The 19,823-nt window shown below is 43.6% G+C and overlaps 1 protein-coding gene across 2 annotated transcripts in view; it reads left to right on the forward strand.

The window, feature by feature from the left end:
* Positions 1–953: 953 nt before the first annotated feature.
* The window catches only part of Lgr5 (leucine rich repeat containing G protein-coupled receptor 5), a 135,003-nt gene continuing 116,133 nt past the window's right edge, over positions 954–19,823 (forward strand). Inside the window, exon 1 of one of the 2 annotated variants that reach the window (XM_075954390.1) lies at positions 954–1,562. In XM_075954390.1, coding sequence (XP_075810505.1) covers positions 1,348–1,562 — 215 coding nt within the window. In that variant the 5' untranslated portion in view covers positions 954–1,347. The remainder of the gene's footprint in view (positions 1,563–19,823) is intronic. The other variant, XM_075954389.1, reaches the window with a different exon arrangement.

Genomic DNA, 19,823 nt, shown 5'->3' on the forward strand with positions numbered 1-19,823 from the left:
CCTGCCCTCCTGTGGTTCAGAGTGAAAACTCCCTTGCTGAGAGTTGGCATGGTAAGTAGGCTTAGCCTGACATCTCCGGCTGTTCACTCAGGTGCGAGAGAGGTCCACTTTTACCTCACTGAGGGCTAGTCTAGGAGCAAGAAGAAGAAGAAGAAGAAGAGGAAGAGGAAGAGGAAGAGGAAGAAGAAGAAGAAGAAGAAGAAGAAGAAGAAGAAGAAGAAGAAAGAAAGAAAGAAAGAAAGAAAGAAAGAAAGAAAGAAAGAAAGAAAGAAAGAAAGAAAGAAAAGAAAAGGGGGAAGGAGGGGAGGAGAAAGAATCTGGAATCTTCCACAAAATGAACAGCCTGGGTCTGTTCAGCATCCCTTCATTAGAGGTCATTGCCGTGAAAATATCGCCCCCAACCCCAGGCCGCTGCCTTTTAAAAAGTCACTTTGGCCGGCCTCCTTGTGCCGGGATGAATTGGGAAGACCCTGGAGTGCCGGCTTACTCGTTTTATTTGTTTAGCGATGTCTTCAGAAGGCTTTGATTTTGAAACAAGAGCGAGCCAGACAGCGCCTTGACGGGACGATCAAAAAGGCCACCCATCTTCCCGGGGGAGTCTTGCTATCATTCCTTGATGACTATCTTTCTGATTAGATTTTGGTCTTTTTTAGAAGCGCTGCGTGCATCCCTCCGGTTATCTGACATGGACTTGGAGGAAGCCTGCGTTATCTATCTTTCGGCCCCTAAGCGTCTGCTTATGTTGTTCTGAAACAGGTCCCCTCAGTTCTCAGCTCTCTGTTGCGGGTACCCAAGAACTGTAGAGGGTGGATGCAGGTGGGGGTCCCCTGCCCGGTCTGTGACTCTGAGTGCTGGAACCCACCCCTCAGAGGCGTACGTAGTTGGAGCGCCCAGCATTCGTCAATACTTAGGGCTGCCAGCCGTGGCGCAGCCGGGTCCTGGGAAAGGAGACGGGGTGGGAGGGAGGAGGGAAAGCGAGGCCGGGCTCAGGGGGTGCCTGGAAAGCTGGGCTGCGCTGACGTCACTGGGCGCGCAATTTGGCTGGAGCGCTTTAAAAAAGGAGCGTGCGAGCGGAGATGCTGCTGCGCACAGCTCAGACCGCCTGCAGCAGCAACAACCGCTCACCGCCACTGCGGCGACTGCAGCGAGGGGGGCTCCCGAGGCTGGTGTGGCCACAGCGCGCGGCACGGTCTCCACGGAGCTACTACCCGGCAGACGCCTGCCTGGCTGCAGACGCCCGGTGAACTGCAGAAGCCCGTGAAGAGGCGCCCGGAGCGTCTAGGTCTGCATCAGCCCCGGCTCTGCCCTCTACAGGCTTCCGGCTCGCAGCTCTCAGCCTCGGGCACCATGGACACCTCCCGCGTCCGCAGCATGCTCCTGTCCTTGCCCGCGCTGCTGCAGCTGGTAGCCGCCGGCAGTCAGCAGAGGCCGGACACGATGCCGCGGGGTTGCCCGTCACACTGTCAGTGTGACCTGGATGGCAGGATGCTGCTCAAGGTGGACTGCTCGGACCTGGGGCTCTCGGAGCTGCCCTCCAACCTCAGCGTCTTCACCTCGTACCTGTAAGTGTACCCCTGCCTCTCTGCAGACAGGGGACTTGGGGGAATGGGGGGGAACCATGTCTGGGGTTTCCGGGTGCACGCCTGCTCTAAAGGGGCCGAGTGAGTTTGCCAAGGGCATCCTGACCGGACCTGTTCCGGCCTCCAGAGAAAAGCACGTGTCTCTGACAGAGCCTCTCCTGGCTTTCTGTACCCCAGGAGAAGGCGCTGGAAGCGCACCCGGGTCAAAAGCTGGTGCACAAGCAGCTTCCCATTGCAGCACCTGGCAGGTCGCAGGACCAGTCCCTCCTAATGTGGGCATTTGTGTGCAGAGTGAGGGGTTTGTGCTCAGGAAACCTGGAACCTGGGGGCAGGCTGCCCTACTGACTGCTCACGGGCGCGAACTCTGCATCAGGGCTGTAAAACTTTCCCTGCTAGAGAAACCCAACTTCTCCAAGCCCGGGTGTGTGTGTGGGGGGGGGGGGGGGGGGGGCTCCTGCTCTGCATTCCCGCACCCGAGTGTGATGTAACCTTTTTCTTTTCTTTCTTTCTTTCTTTTTTTTTAAACAAAGTGATTAAAATGTGGCAACCACAAACCCCGATTAGAGCTGCCAGAACGTTATCTTTACCTTTGGCTGGCCGAACCGCCCTTTGAAGTGCCGGCGGCCACATTGTAATCTTTAACCATCTCCTCCCCCGCGGCAGCAAAGGGAAGTGGGATGAAGGCAGCGGGGCTGGTAAACAGGGGCACCGCAGACATCCAAAGGGGGTCCTGGAGCTATCTCTCAGCCCTTGGGGGTTCTCCCAGTTTTTCTGCCCCTGCTACTGCGTCCATATCCCCGATCATGGAAATAAGGCTTAGACTCCTTTATAAGGTGGTCTCTGAGAAGCCCAGGCAGGAGAGTAACAGGTGGTGGGGTAGATGAGGTGACTCAGAAGAAACCCAGGTCTGTGGGACCAAGATAAGTACTCCTCCTAACTCTCCCCTTCTAATCTGAAGCCCTTTTTCTTGAGGCCCAGAGACCAGAGATCGAGGCTACCTTGGGGGTAACCCTATCTCTTACACTACGAGGTGAAATTTGTGGGCTTTAATTTTTTTTTTTTTAAATCAAGACATTTCGCTGAGCCCATCCCAAATCCTGTATTGCCAGTTTCGGCTTTCTCTGATGTCCCTTGGCAGGGGCTGACTGAGATGTTTGTGAGTTCATTTTTCCCTCTGGTTAGTCGTTGGAAGGAAAGAAACACGAGGCTTGCACAATGTTCCCCCCCGTTAGGCACCGAGTGCTTTTCTGGAGACAATGAAGGGCAGAAAATATTGTTCAACCTGTTTTGATATTGAGTCTCAAGAAAAAGACCAGCCTCCTAGGTTTCCGTTTTTGGTGCATAGCAGACACCTCCGTGTTTCAGGAAACCGTTCGGGTCATTTTTCTTCACCTGGGTAGGATACAAAATGCCCTCCCCACTGCGCGGACAGATTTCCCTTCAATTGAACTCATTACACATAGTGATGTGTGCGTGTGTGTGTGTGTGTGTGTATGTATATATATATATATACATACATATATATATATATATATATATATATATATATATATATATATATATATATATGGGATAGACTTCTGCTCTGGGAAACAATCATTCTTTCATAATTTACTTTTCCTTCCGAACAGCTGGTTTACCACAGAGTTCAGCATGCTTCCCTTCCCCCAGCCTTCCTAGTTTAACCACTACCCAGTGATTCGAGGATAATGTGTTCTCCAGTATAGCTCATTTCTGAGGTCAGTTTGGAGATTGCTTTTTAGAGACTAGACTATTCTTCCCCCCACCCCCGCGCCCCTAAGGAAACTGGGCTATAGGCACGTGCAATGAGCACCCCCTCATACACATTTCAAGTATACGCATACTGAAAAACAAGCATCCATGATAAAATATGCAAACAAGTTGATAAAATGTCGGGTTACTTTTTTCTCCCACTTGAAGGAATGAACATTTGTTGGGCTTATGTTACGAAAAGCCTAAAAATATTTTTATGCTATTTCCCATATACTTCCAATGTATTTAATTACATCCTTCTCATCTCAAAGTGACAGCCACCTACTGCCCTCTGTCCCTCACTATAGACAACCTCTGTGAGTCAGGATGCTATTAGGAAGGCTGTTGTCATTGTACTCTTGTGCTATTTATTTGTAGACATTCTGTGCCCCGATGTAAGGAAAAGGGCTGTCTGTGCCTTCTGAAACATTTAACTCCTAGTATCTGTAAACAGTGGTAGACCTGTCTCTCACCTTGTGTTTCTGAATTGGTGAATACTGAACGTAGCAAGCCGTCCTAACTGTGAAAAACCTGCCTGTTCTTCTTGATTTCTTTTTTTTTTTCTCCTTCTGGGCACAAAATGCCAGCAACAGCGGCATGCCCTTCACCCTGGGTTGAAGATTGAGGTTTTCTGTTTGACAACTCAAGGGTCTTCTGTACAGACTTAGGAGTAAATGATGCCCTCTTTTGGTTCCCCCTAGTATTACCTGAACATTTCTGACTCGGCTGTAGATTCCCAATTCAGTGGTTCTCAATCTTCCTCATGGCGTGGTGACCCTCCCCCCCCTCCCCAGCCATAAAATTATTTTCATTGCTACCTCATAACTGTAATTTACTACTTTTAGGAACCGTAATGTAAATACTTTTGCAGATAAGAGGTTTATTAACAGGGTCATGACCTATAGGTTGAGAGCCACTGTAAAGGATATTTTTTATTTATTGGTATTCAAGTAAATAAGCGTGCTGTTTCTTTATTTTTTTGTTTTGAAATTTAAAATTTTGAAATATTTGAATGGGAGCGTTAAAATAATGATCTCACTGCCCTGGTACACAATAGTAATTAGTGACCCACATATTTAGGTGGCATAGAAGGCTGTCTCTTACTGTTTGCAGTACGGTATCACCGTTTATTTAGTCAAAATGTTATCTCTCAGTAAAGAACAAGCGTTTTGTTTCCTTCAAACAGACTGGCTGGCAAGTTCCAGCTATAAACATTTGCCAGCTAGATTGGCCATAATCTGATAGCTGACAAAAAAAAAATCCGTACAGGTAAAAGTTTCCTAGCCCTCTTTATAAAAGCACAAGCGATTTATGCACCATTTTATGACCTCCCTTCCCAGAAAATGCAAAGCCTAAGGCAGCCTCTACCATCACACTAAGTGTGCATTCCCAGTAGCTGGACCACTGAACATCACTGGAAACTGAACGTTTCTCCTTCGGCTCTTTCCTCTCTTGCCCTTTTCTCCGTCGACCTGTTCGCCCCTCATCCACCCCCATTGGATATGGGCCAGTAAGGTTCACTCTGCAGAAAATAAGACACATGGAGAAGCTAAAACATAAAGTAGACAATAACTGTGTACAATGCTTAGTTCATCTCATCGGCGATCGGTCAGAAGCAAAGCGGTCCAAGTTAGCATCTCATCTTCTTGTGTCGAGTCAATGTAGAACATCAGATGTGGTAGTTTTCCGAGCAGAGTCATAAACGTAAACTTCTGCGTGCTGGTTTACCTGTCCTTCATCTAGTTACTGTGGCACCCAGGAAGGCTTGGTAAGCAGCTTACTATAGTTAGCAGCCTCTCCTCGCTAGTCCCCAGTAGCTCTTTCACTTTTAAATGAAAGCTAACCCTTTCTTTAGTTGATGCTGAACAGCGTGAGCATGCGGCCCACTAGCAAATGTATGCTGTAGGAGCAAAATAAATCAAGAGAACATTTATAGTTTTTGCAGTTTGGTTGCTTCTATGTATAATTAATAAAACTGGTCTTACTAAGAGCTAATCAGAAAAATCTCAACTATATCGTGTATGACTCTAGGTTTTTACATGGCTGAACACTTAAGATACAGTTTCAAAATTAAAGAAAAAGTTTCAGAATCTTCTTCAAAAATTGCGTGATGTATCTCTGGTTCTGCTCAAACAAAGACAATTTTTTTTAAGCAAAAGAAAATATTTGTCCTTTAGAAATGGTTTCAGAGGGTTTCAGGTATGTCTTCCAATTTAGATCAAATGCAAAATGCATACCGTTTGCAATGGCACGTGCAGGTGTTTACATCTGTCTAAAGGAGAGTAGCCATAACTTCCCTCCATTGTAATGGAGTTCTATCTTTCCCAAGATCGGGGGCTGCGAATCCAGGAGAGATTTTGTTATGGCAGCAACTATGGATGCTAAGTGACTGGATTAATCTAAATAGTTTTTAAATGGCAAGTTATGAAATAATTTTATAACACAAATTCAGAACAAACACCTTACAGATCGTGTCCAGGATGGTGTGACAGAGTTGGTGAAGCCTCAATGTGTATATAGACTAGCGAGATCTCCAGGGTCTTTCCTTCTGGCTGTATTTTCTTCTAAGTAAAGGCTGCTGAAGATGTAGCCATATCAGGAGACATGAATGAAGAAATAAGGTCCCAATGGCAGCATTCGCCCTGGAATATGCCTAAGGACATTCAGAAACACAAAACTTGTCTATGACATCTCATAACTCAGTTTTTAATTTGAGCTAACTGATCGTTTTGTATGAAAATAACATTGAGCAAGCAATCCCATAAAAGCATCAACGTTAAATATGTTACAGTATATTTAGTTTTGAGCTGATACCGAATTTTGATTTACCTCAATAAAATCCTTCATATTCTATCAAACTGAAGTATTTGACTAAATTTTAACAATAAATTTAAATATGCTTGCAGTTAGCCTAAAGCACAGGCCATAGTACATAAATGAAAAACCACAGTAAGCCCTACCTTGAGCAACTTTGTTACGTTTTATTTTGTTCAAATATTCACATAAATTTAGAATAAATCTAAGAGGCACGTTTCCATGTAAACATCTCCTCCTACTGATATTTTTGATAAATGGAAGTCTTCACAAGCAGGCAAATTCCTCCAGTATTCAATCTCCTCACAGCCACTGCACTGTTTTCCCCGTAGAGCCTTGTTTGGTAGCCAAGAGATGTGACATACACAATCGTTAAAGCCACACTGACAAGTTTCAGGGGAACGAAGCAAGCTGCTGACCTCATACTCTCGCCGTTTGGTAGATTTGGTGGATTTACATTGGAGCTTGCATCTGCCTGGGAGTTCCTCCCCCCCCCACACACACACACACCACTCTTTCACCCCCCCGGTGGCTGCTTCAACTCACTCTCTTATTTCACGTTATTTTCACAAACTGGATGCCCAGTAGCTGTGGAAAAGGAGAGTCCATGAGTTACAATGGAAAACTAGTTATGAAAATTTTATAATTCAACATTAATTTTGTTAGCCGTAAGTTATGTGGTGGGAAGTGGGTCATTCCTATCTTAAAAATGTATTTTCTCCCATCTCTCCCAGTTAAACTTTTCTGCTACAGTGGTTGAGCCCAGTAGGGAGGCCTTATCCGAAAGTAGAGGAAAAAACAAGAATTGTTGGATTTCGGAAATGGAATAACATTGCCTACTGAGCACAGTGAAAGACTCGCAACGGGGTTAATATTAGTGGAGGTATTATTTAAAAGATGCTTCCTCTGCAGGAATCTTTCTTCGCACCCCATATATTCTATCCTCAATGAGTACACTTCAATGGAATACACTAGAGTGTCTACTCTGATATATACAAAGGAGCCCATCCATGATGGCAAGATCATCCCCTTTTGGCTAAGGGGAATACTCCAGACACAATTGCATGACGTCTGCCCTGTGCTATACACTCTTCATTTGGCTGCAAGCTCCTGCAGGGAAGGAAGTTTTCTACTACCTCTCCTGTCAATGCTTGGCTTTTAGTCAATACTCAGCAAATATTTGTAGTGTCGAACTTAGCATAATCAGCTGCATTAGCTGCTGGAATCCCAGTGGCAAAAATGGACCAGAAAAAGAGAGGAGTGGTATACAAGTACGCATGACCATTGCCCGGTCCCAACTAAAATACAGTGAAATTAAAGTCAGCTCACATGATGCAGCAAACTGTTTCAGAATGCATGAGAATGAACACATGCAGATTACATTGTTGCTTTAATAAAGATAATTGAAACTTACCCTGCGTGCTAACACATCGTGATGAGTGCCTGACTTTTATACTCCATAACATCTGTATCATGTAGGTACTGTTCATGACAGGAAGGTCTGTAAGTTTATTTCAAGGGTGTTTCCATTGATCAAAATAAATTTGTGTTTTTTTGGAAACCGTCATCACGGCCAGTCTCTCAACAACACAAGAAAAACCAACTTCTAATTTTTAGTTCCGTCTCATGCTGACTGTGCAGACTTTTCTTTCCAGGAGGGCAATTAATGAAGCCCTCGTAGCAGAAGTATCCCTCAAGGACTTCCAGAGCAAAGTGCGGTTTTGATTCCCCCTAAAACGAGCATTCTGGTTCACAGTATAGGGCCAGCTATCAACTTAGTAGGTACATGTCCTCTTTCTCACTACCGCAGGGGGATTGTTCTTGTCTCTGAGTCTGAGTTAAAGACTATGGCCAAGACTGACAAGCTGGTGAGTTAGCTTCCAGGCAAGATTCCCGTGCTTGTTTGTTTCTGTGGCTGGATCTGTGGGTTGAATCACGTCGCTGCCTTCCTTGAAATTACCTCTCAGGTGAGCATTATGAACCCCCTGAACAGGTGAATCTTTTATCCTCAGAATGATACACGATGAATGGGTGTTACAAAAGTGCCCGGATGGCTTCCCATGGTCCGAACAGGGAGCTATTTCTCTAACATAGATGACAAAGAGTGTCATTACCCAGTTTAACACGAAGATCAGTGTGATGTGGTCTTGCGAACCAGCTAGAATCCTGTTACATTAGAGACAACCTCCTCCTTAAGACAAAGAGCCTTGCCCAAAGTGCGTGTCTGGCTTCCTGAGGCTTTCAATTCATTTGCTATTGCAAACCTGACATACATTAATAATGGGTGGCTATAACAGCAACATGGTAAACCAATGAGTGAAAACTTCACTATACATTATAGTCAGTATAAAAGTCCCCCCACTAAATAAGCGCCTATATTTGGAAAATATCAGATTCTTTGGGGGTACAGTCTCTAGGGTCCCTTAGAATGGTACTCCTTTGCCCTAAATTTTCAATTAACTTAATTAATTAAGTAATCTTTAAAATTACATAGCAATTACTAATTTTCAAGTATTTCACTTCTTATTCACGCATATCTGTTTTATTCCTCTTGCCGTCAGAGGGAATTTTGCTTCATCTGCCGACAAGGACTGTCACCGCAAGGGAGGAAAGTGATCTCATGCACACACCACACACCCCCTCACATACCAATACGAAGCGCTTCCCTTTGTGCTCCTTGCTTGGCGGAAATGATACATACGGTCATTGACAGGGCATGGCAGTGGAGGGACAACCCTTTGAGGGGAGAGACAGGGATGCTGCCTGTCTGAAGGAACCTGCAGTTTCAGAGGCTGAAATGCAGAAGACAGTTGTCCTGGCAAAGGGAGCCTACCTCCAGCTGAGAAGGCGTGCTCCGAGCTGACCTCCCAGTCAGCCTGCCAACCAAGATTAAGCTTCCCTCAAGTGGATCCTTGTTAGCCCAGCCTTTTCCCCACTGTCGCTCATCCTTCACAACTGGAAGCCAAGTGTTGCAAACTGTTACTCAATTTTGCAGCCAAATTCCTTTGTTTCCTCCCCTTTCTCCCTCCCAACACACCTCCCCCGCCCCCACATACACATCTCATGGTGACTAACATTATGAACACATCTTCTTTCTAAATCCACACTGAATAGAGACTCTAAGAATTTTTACATTAAAAAAAGAACTGTACATACACTTGTCTCCCCATTCCAAAACCTTAGTCAAATAGAACAGGGATGTCTATTTGCTTTGATCAAAAAGCCACAAGAGTGTGTTTCTCAGGAAAGTAGAAAACCACTCATGATCTCAAGTGGAAAAAATATAAAAAATTTGCTGAATATTTAACCTTAGACCATAACAAAGATATTATTTTAAAGTTGGTTGGTTACTGTGGGCTGTGTTAGGACTTTCATTGTGCTGTGTTTGGGTTTACTCGATGTTATTTTAATGAGTTTATTGGTTCTGCACACAAAACGCCACATGGGGCTTGAAATTTTTAGGTAATAAATTTTTCTTATGAGCGTTTGCTTGAAGGAATTCTGTTATATAATCTGTTGATCTTTAGCTCCACGGACACAAAAGTAACTGTCCTGTTTCTATATACATAGAAGTAAGGAGCATTTGATTATGAAAGCCAAATAAAACTGTCTGTGGACAGAACTGCATTGTTCAGTCATCTTTTATTAATAGACATCACAGTAAACATCGACTTCACAGTATCTGATTAATTTTCAGAATAAACTTGGAGTCATCTAGTAAAGTCTGAGATGAGAAATCTTCATTTTCGTCTTCATATTTCCTGTCATAAGGTGTCCCTTAGCCAACATGCCTGCGGTTGGCAGCAGGCCTCTTCTATGGTTGTAACACTGTTGACTGCCCCACAGAATAAACCAAGCAAAAGTTGACCAGAGAGGAGAAAGGGCCAGCTAAGGAAATGGGCCATGAAAGCTGGCAGAACTAAGAGACACCATGAGTGGATTCCACCAGACAACTGTCGTTGGGGTGGTACATCCCGTTATTCTTCCCCATCCCTTGAGGTTGGTGACAGAGGAGGACAAGAAGGCTACATCTTCCTTATCTCTGACACTTGCCCTTCACCTCTGGCCTTCAGACTCTTAAGTGCAGAAAGAAATCTCCTAATATCAACTCTACATGCCCCAGAATTGGAGTCGTTGATTCCACCTTGGCGAAGCTACATCTCTCGCTCTCCCTGATGTAATCTCAGCTTCCACAGCCCCTGTGCCCAGCAGCTGCTCTTCTCTGGGACTCTCTGCAAAACAGAACACGGGGAAAGTTCAAGTTCTTTTTTTCAGTCTTCAAGCTCGGATAGCAAAAGGAAATCCTGGTTAAGCCCGATTCTCCCAGGATGTAAGCATATCTCGTTTGGAGAACTCAAAAGGTTTAGCCATACGATTAACTGACAGCAAGTAACCCAGTTCCACCTTACAGCTGCTGGCCTTCTAGCAAAACATCAATTTCCCCAGGGTCTTAACCACTGTGAGAAGGGCTAGGTCTGGTCCCAGATGACTATGATGTAGTAATTTGATGCCATTTGCCTTAGCTGTAGAAATATCCCAAGACAGAAATACTGGGAAGGAGCAGCTCACATTGGTAGAGTTATGTGAATTATTAAGAAAAACCAATGCAGAGCTCAGAGGAATAGCCAACTATATTTATAAAAAATTTTATAAAGAATTAAAAGGGGAGGTGACAAGATGGATGAGCTTGTCGCAAAGCCTGACGACCTGAGTTTCATGCCCAGGACCCACATGGCGGAAGGAAAGAATTGGCTCTCCACAGGCGTAATGCGCAGCTCCTCCCCCAAATAAATAAGTATAAAAATGATTAAAGTACTGAACAAAATATTTTATCCACAAATTACCAGGCTGACACGTTGTGGTCAAATCACATAGCGCAGGGTTGAAATGAGAGCGTTTTATTAGAATGCTACCTTTTCTCTCCAGGTAGATTGAATTAAAATCACTGTAAAGGGATGTAGAGGATTTTGATGAGGCAAAAGCCATGTTGACCCCGGGAATTTAGAATCAGAAAGATGTAGAAAACCAGAGAATCCAACTAACACTGTCGTTTCTCAAGTGACACACATCTGTGTTCAGAAGCAAGCTGTGTTCCTCAAAGTATACAACTGGCAAAAATGGACCCAGAATCCAGGTCTCCTGAAAACCTCACACCAGTGTCCCCTTTCTGGGCCATTTTGTTCCAATTTTCAAATGAAATTTGAACTCTTGGTTTCCTAGGTGATGCCAAGTATCATGTTGCTTACATCCTATGACACGGGATTGTGTCTAAGCATGTGCCTGAATTTTAACATCGTTAAAGGTAGAAGCAGCTAAAATATCCCTACATGATGTTTTTAAAAATCTGTAAGGCAAAGCAAAAAAAAAAAAAAGCAAACACAAATCCCTCAGATTTAGCCTAAAGGACATGGACCTCCAAACTGTCTGCTCAGTTTGGTTAAATATGTTTGTTGTTATTCACAGTACGTTTATGACCTTAACCTGACCAGATGGCTCTTGTCATCGATCCTGTCTCTCCCTTCGCTCTGACATTGGATCCCTTTCCAGTCTTCTCGCTTTTTGCTTCAGAACTCACTGGCGTTATTTCATCGGTCCTGAGCCGTTTTTCTTTGCTGGGTCAATGGGAGCCACAGTCAAGGCTCTCAGGGGCCCATCCTTCTTTGCTGCTCCCTCTGCCTTATACCAACCTTGACGCTTGTCTCTGTGCCCGTGTGTAGCCTGTGGTACGCCTTCACCTTGGAAACTGTGAGATACTGTCTTTCCTGTAGCAGATGCGCCCTGTTCTGTCAGTCTGATCATACCTGCATCGTATTAGAAGCTACATTTGAGAAATACCCCCTTGCTCGTGTATGCCTGTTCGTGGGTTACTTCAAAGAACACATGACTTGGTAACACGAAAGGGAGAGAGAGCTTAGCTTTCTTTCGGGCAGCCAGGTCCCGTTCTGAAACCAGTGGTTCGTCCTACCCTCATTGTGGCCACACCCAATCATAAAGTTATTTTCATTGGTATTTTGTAACTGTACTTTTGCTACTGTGAGGGATTGTCTATGTTTTCTGATGGTCTTAGGGGACTCTTGTGAAAAAGTTGTGCCCAAAGGAGTCACAACCTATAGGCTGAGAACCACTGACCTAACCACTATATAAGACTTATACGTTGTCCTTTCTTAAGTATAAGGCGCCTTTTACTTTTTTTTTTTAACCACAAAATAAATGTATAATAGAGAAAGAACTTGCTGCAACCTTAAGCTGGATTGGCAAGGAGGGTCTTCCCTCGGCACTTTGTAGACTGCCTTGTTGGTAAAAAATCAACACAGAGAGGAAAAGACACTCCAAAGGTGTTATTCATACATGTATTCCTAGCTTCTCAATGGACTTCCCAACAACAGTAGAGAAAATTATTATTATTATTCCCACCCTAGTGGTAAGATGATAAGATTTCTTGAGAAGGTTTCTTGAGGATGATCGCAGGCCTATGTTAAGCGACTTTGGCAAGTGACTTTATGTTTTGACCTTTCTTCTGAAAACTGAGCATCATAATACCTACCTTTTGGGGTTGTTCTGGAGATCAGCGGAGTAATTCACACCCCTCACTGAAGCTGCCTTTAGATCCATGGTTTCTCAACATGTGGGTGGCAACCCCCACTATGTCAGATGTTTGCATTATGGTTCGCAACAGTAGCAAAATTGTAGTTAGGAAGTAGCAAGGAAAGAATTTAATAGTTGGGGGTTTCTGCACCATGAGGAGCTGAATTAAGAGGTCTCAGCATTAGGAAGGTTGAGAGCCTTCCTGATTTAGATGCTGGATGCTACTGTTTTTTTGCTGATATTACAGTGATCACACCGCCTTACCTCTTCTTTTGGTACCTAAAATAGTTAAGTAATTTGACCTGAACTTTTTATACAAATGCAATTTTCACTGGATAAAAATTGACAATGTTCAAAGAGAGAGAATAGCAGAGTCCCTAGTAGGTCTAGAAGAGAAAGGAAAAGAAGCAAAAGGGGACAATTTCCAATGGTCTGGTTATTGCCAGCATTTGTTAGAAATGAAAACATCCTTTTATCTCTTATCCTTTGGATCAAACAGATAGAAGCCTCTCTGTTTTGAACGACATTTTATTTTCGCAGGTAGCTGTAGAGAGGTGTGCAAAACATCTCCAGGATTGGTGACAGCTAAGTGAGCATTTTACCTCAGAGAGCGGACTGATGGCCCAGTATTCCAGATTCTACCCGAATTTAATGAATGCCTTCTTGGCCGGATCCTGGACTCCTCTACAGAAAAGATGAGCCTCTGCTGGGCCAGTCAGCAGGTCTAAAATGAAGAGGGGAAATCATATATCTTCCTACATGTAAAAAGATAATTCGTAACTCCCAAGTAGCTGAAGAAGTAAGTTGTATAGCAGGAGGCGCATTTATTTTTCAAAGCCCAAAGGAGAACTTAGCCACACCTCTAATACTCGTTAGCCAGAAGCACGGATTAAAGAAGGGGATTCTGCCGGCCTAGCTTTTTAAAACTCAGCTTAAATCGTCACCAGAGCAAAGAAGAGCAGAAGATAGCAAAATCCAAGTGATTTCAAGTTGGAAGGATAGCTACTAGACTAAGGGGAAATTCCCAGGTGAGGAGGAGGGGTGAGAAGAAAGTGACAGAGGAAATGGTGACCGATTTAAAAAGTGATGGGAATTCCAAGATGTGGTCAAGTTCAAGGCAGGAAGAGTGACCCTGGTGTCCAGAACTGGCTGGAGAAGTTAGACCCAAACAATTCCCTCCTCTATGGAGTTGCTTAACTCTACGGGGAGAGTCCCTAGACACCAGTCAAAATCTCTCTCTCTCTCTCTCTCTCTCTCTCTCTCTCTCTCTCTCTCTGTCTGTCTCTGTCTCTCTCTCTGTCTCTCTCTCTGTGTGTGTGTGTGTGTGTGTGTCTGAGAGAGAGAGAGAGAAACAGACACAAAGATTCATTTACACATGAAACAAAAACCAGAGAAATGCTCAATTAGGAAGAAAACAATTTCAAAATAAATGAAGTTGCTCCTTGTATAGGATGCTAAAGCCATTGGCATGCTCCACGGTGCTGGAAAATAACACCATGGTGCATAAAGACTCCAAAGAAATGTGGAGAGCAGTATGTTAAATACCCTGGTCTGTGGTCCCCAGCTTACTAGCTCTACCTAGAAACTAATATGGCAGTCTCAAAGCTCAGACTCTACAAGAAGTAAACTAAATCATAATCTTGGGGTAAGGGTGGAGAAGAAGTGAAACAGCAAAATATTTTTTTTAGCTCCCCCAGGACAAATCCAAGTTGTCAGCCAAATTTAAAGACCTCTGGTCTAGTCTGGGTGTAGTTACTCACACCTGGAATCTTAGCATTTGGTGCAGCGAAGCTAACGCAGGGTTCCAAGTTCAAGTCCAGTTTAGTTTTGTAATGAGAATGGCCTCAAAAAACAGAAGCAAACAAAAATCAAAAATAACCATGTCTGTGCAGTTCACCCAAGTTATCCCATGAGTTTGTTTCAGCCCAGTGAGGTGCTGGGTACTCAGTTTAGAAAGCAAACTTCAGCCAGTTTATCTTTGGTTTTTTGAGACAGGGTTTCTCTGTAGCTTTTGGAGCCTGTCCTGGAACTAGCTCTTGTAGACCAGGCTGGCCAGCTTATCTTATAAAAGACATTTTCCTTGGGAATCTCCATATCCAAAAAATAAAGAGAGTATTTATTTTATAGAAACAAAGGGAGGGGTTAAAAAGGGAAAAAGAACCATGGCTCCAGATCTGGCTAGTCCACTACCCAACCAGAGAACCTCTAACATGGAGTCTTCCTCCATCTCAGGATTTGCATCTGTGCCCTAAGAGAAGCAGGCGCTGCCCTGAAGGCTCCTCATTCCCGGCATCAGTCAGCCTGACGTTTGTGGGGGTTGTGGCAGGGCAGGTGTAGCCAGATTACAGAAAACTGAAGGTTTCTCCACACTCACACCCCTCCTGTCGGTTTCTCCAGCTCAGCCAGAAGCAGGGGCTCCTCTCCAGCAAGGAGCACTACTTAAAATGTCTTTATTTGTTTTACAGTTTAGAGGCCCCCCTCCCATAGGTAGCCTCAAGAGCCCCTTCATTTCATTAACATTAAATCAACAAGACGACCTTCTTTCTGCTTCTCTGTAGCAGGATTAATGGATTTGGGGATGATTTGTGCATCTCCGAGCTAAAGCTCTCGCTGAGAAAACTAGCAGGCTTGACTAATTCCCAGAATTGCCAACTTCATAAACTCACTTTAGGCTTTTAACTTTGACCTGAAGATTCAAGATAATGGCTTCACGCTGCTACGTGTGACAGCGTGCTGTTCATGATGCATCAAAAAATTTATATCAAAAATGACACACTATTTGATAAAAATCACACTGTAGGTGGCATATGCTTTTTTTTTTTTTATGCTTGGGAAAAATACCCGGTTCTGTGCATGTCAAAAGGCACCGTCCTAAAAACTGAGCGGGAAATATATCTATAAAATAATCCTGACAGTCGTGTATGTATATTTTAAGCAGGAAGATGCATGGTTTCGTTACCATAGATAGGCTAATAGGAGACGCAGCGGTATGAAGCTATGGCATGTGGAATGCTGAATGTAATGTTTCTCCTAAGAAGCAAATCTGCCGACTATATAAGACCAGATACTGTCCCTAAAGAATTTCCCTACATGACTGTTCATACGTTTAAAATTCCAGGCAGCCTTAAATTGGATTCAGAGAACTCTGAATAAAGGAGAAAAAGGGGGGAAAATACAATATTTCCAGACCATCTGACAAGACTCCATGAAAAGCTTTTGATCAAAGGGTCTTAAGTACACTCTACTGGTATGACAAACAACATTTTTATCCCTTTATTAGATTTATTTTTTTCTTCTGAAAACTGCAGTGACCAGGGTATGGTTCTTGAAAGAAAGCTGGCAGGCTTGTGTTCTTTGATTCCTAATTAACACCTTCGGTCTCAAAAGAGAACCAACAGAATACTATAAAATGTTGCAGCTGCATTGTGATTCCGCTTGGTTGGTTTGTTAAAAGTTGGCTGCGCATTGGCAGCTGCAATAAAGGAAAAGCTCAATGGATGTTTTGTATTGTGCCCGCTGAAGTGGAAGAAGGCAACCATTTTAGTTTTCAAATGGGCAGCTGCAGAGGAAAGTTTAAATGGAGCTAAGTGCAAGATTTACTGTTAATTTATAGTAAATAAATGGTGAAAATTAAAATAACTTTCCAGTCTTTACAGCCACGTTGCAGAAAGGTGGGGGGGTGGATTATTAAGGACAATAATTTTGAAACTTCTTAGCAACTGATTTGCGGAATTCGTCAATAAGGAATAGCATTCTTTTTTTAAAAAAAAATCAAAATAGGCTTTTTTCAAGGGGCAAGCAAGCCAAAGCCATAGAAACTAGCTGTTCCCCTTTAAAAGGTAAAGATATATCTTTCCTGTCTTTGGTAACAGAACTCCCTTGTTCCATTTTGCGGAATCCCTAAAATTTGTTCAGGTGGGAACTGAATAAGATTCCATGCACCCCCATCTCGCTTATTTTAGAGAGCATGGAGTTGAGTTTTGCCTTGAGTAAGGGAATAAAGGAGGCATTTAACTCTAGTCAGATAAATCTCACTCACATTCAAAAATGCAATTAAGGAAATATGTAAATCTAGATGTTTCATCAGCGCTAGCTAAGGGGTTACTAGTTCTTTCCAAGCACAATGGCTGAACTAAAGGACTTCGGTGTCTGTGTAAGAACCATTGTCCAAGCTACAGACCCTGCTGGAAACAGAGTCTGGTCTGGCCGTGGGAAATACCTCCATATTTAACACAGGCCCTATTTCTGAGAGAAATGGGATGGAAGGGAAAGTATGGAGATTTGACTCTTGCATCCCAATCAACCATGATCTGCCTAATTTGCTTTGATCAAGAAGTAAACTAATTTTTCTGTGAGCTAGCTAAAACTAACACGTGGGGTGCGGCTTCCGTGCTGTTTCAAAGGGCCTGAAAGGGGACCGGAAATTGAAATGGTGGGGTCTACGTACATCTTTTCAGCTCATCTGAGAGCATTGCTCATTCAAAATAGGATACTAACACAGAAGAGGAACCCCCAAGTCCAAACTGCTTCACCAGGAGTAAAACAATCAGAGACCCAGCGATCTGCCATGTTCTATAACAAGGCAAAAGTATTAAAGGGGATTTATAATGGTGTAGTCCTGTTCTTTCCTGAGGATGGCTTTACCCTTGCGTGAAAAGGTTCGGCTTGTTGGTAGTCTGAAAACCGTGTTGGTGGTTCTTGCAGAGCAAGCTTTCCTCCGCGGAACCGTTGGCTTTGTTGATTTGAACCCTAAGCTGTCGTCTCTAAGTCACACAGGTGCAGCTGGCTTGAGTTTGCGCAGTCGTGGGCTTGCCTAGCATAGGATCTGAGATCAAACTGTTGAACTCATCAGGAATCTGACTCCACAGATACTTCCATTTCGCAGCCTGGCTGGTCATGTCTGCCCCAGTGTTCCAACTCCTCTCCTGCTTCTCAGAACCCTAAACACAAGTAGTTGTTAGATAAGAAGGAAAGGTTCTGGAGGATGGAATTCTATTCTGTTTCTTTTCGGAGAAAGCTACCATGTAGCGTTCCTTCTTTTCTTGTTGATATGACCTCTATGTTACTCCCTTAACCAAACTGTTGTACTAGATATGGTATCTGTAACCCTGCTGTAAATTTAATTGCCCCCCCCCCTCCCGCTAATCTCCTTTGCTAAGGTTCTTAAATACCAAAGAGTTCATTTCAGGTTGCGGTGTAATATGGCTAATAAAATGAATGGATCTTTTAAAAGAAAGATTGGAGTTTATTAGGTTGCAACGCTGTTTTCGCTCTTCGAAGGAAAATACATCTACAGAAACCACTACTTCAGAATAATTCCAGAGGAAGCTTTAAGCTGGAGGTTCAAGAACACTGTTCTACCTTGCTTTTTGTTTTGTTTTGTTATTATTGCAATTTGGTTAACATTTACTGGTGTCTTTCTCCTTTTAAAAAGAAAGTTGTAGTCAACAAAAATCTTAACTCCTTTATCATTGTTCTAAAAGTTCTCAGTAATAGCTTTTTTTTTTAATGCAAACAAGACTGTTTTTACTTTCTTGCTAACATTCCTAGTTCTTAAGATGATGGCAACCAGTTTGAATAAAAAGTCAACACAAGGCTTTGAGAAAGACCTTAAATGTCGGTGTCATCCCGTTCCTACACCTTCCTTCCTTCATTTCCTCATAGAATGATACTTTCTTTTGTCTGTTGAGTACCAGATGCTAAGACTGTAACAGTGTGAAATACGGATGCAATTTGCAGGGAAACCCAACGTTAAGGAACTTCCTTAAAATTTTAAGACTATGATGGTGAACTGGAGGACCATAAAAGAGAACGTGGCCTGGTCCTGGTGGTGCTGAAGAGGAGTTCCCTCTGAAGGTGACGTTTAATCTAGAACCTGGGGCATAAATTAGAGAGAGTATTGTGAGCGAGGTTCCTAACGGGGTCATCCCAGCTCCGTTCTCACCTGTCTCTGCAGTAGGCAGCGTGGAGGTCAGAACCAGCAAGCACCCTGCACTAGGGAGGTCTTAAACACAGCTAGCCCTCGGGATGGGCTCCTCCTGTACGACCTGACCTCTCATCACTGTGAGCCCCGCCACACGAATATTTTAAAATGAGTTTTAAAGCAAAGGGCTCCTCAGTTATGCGCTAATCTCATCAGTGTGCCTTCTGCCTTACTGCATTGTAAGCTAAGCACACCTCAGTCTTTCCAGTACCCCTGAGACAAAATGATGAATTCATTTCTTTGTTCTTGTAGCCTGGAAGGAAGGGAGGTCATGATGTCTGAGCCTATATACATTTTTGCTGCCTTAGGTAGGAACAGAAAAGACAGGGAGCTAGAATCCTAGTGTGATGAGGAGATGGATGGGAAGATGTTACCTCTGTGTCCCCGGTAACTCCAAGTAAATCCTTCAGGTTCTTTCGTTTGTTTATTTGTTTGTGTGTTTGAGTGTGGAAAACCTCAGGAAGGGTACACAGTTATCCATTGGTCCAATTACTCGATTAAGATTTATGTTTCACTAGCAACCAGACGGGTTCTAGAATCAGAACGAACAGCAATGATGCATAAAGAGAAGGCCGCTGATCTGACAGCTCAGTTGTTAACGGAGTAAGAAGACGAAAATGTATCATAGTGGTGGAGAATGTGTTTGTGGCCAGCCATGTGCCATGTGTTCAGTTTGGATTTGAAGATTTCCCACACAGGCTCCTTCATGGTTTTGAATGTGTGGCTCACAGCCGCCAGTGCTACTTTTAGAGCTGTAAAGCTTTAAGACATGGGGGCTGAGGGTCTGGAGAGATGGCTCAGCCATTAAGAGCACTGACTGCCCTTCCAGAGGACCCAGGTTCAATTCCCAGCACCCACATGTCAGTTCACAGCTGTCTATAACTCTAAAATCTAAGATCTGACACCCTTACACAAATAGACATGCAGCCAGTGTACATAAGATAAGAATAAATTATTTTTTTATTATTTTTTAATTGATTTTTATGAAGCTCTACATTTTTCTCTGTTCCTCTTCCTGCCTCTCTCCTCCCCTTCAACCCTCTCCCAACGTTCCCATGCTCCCAATTTACTAAGGTGATCTTATCTTT

The sequence above is a fragment of the Microtus pennsylvanicus genome, chromosome 20 (genome assembly GCF_037038515.1).
Source record: "Microtus pennsylvanicus isolate mMicPen1 chromosome 20, mMicPen1.hap1, whole genome shotgun sequence".
NCBI classification, from domain to species: domain Eukaryota; kingdom Metazoa; phylum Chordata; class Mammalia; order Rodentia; family Cricetidae; genus Microtus; species Microtus pennsylvanicus.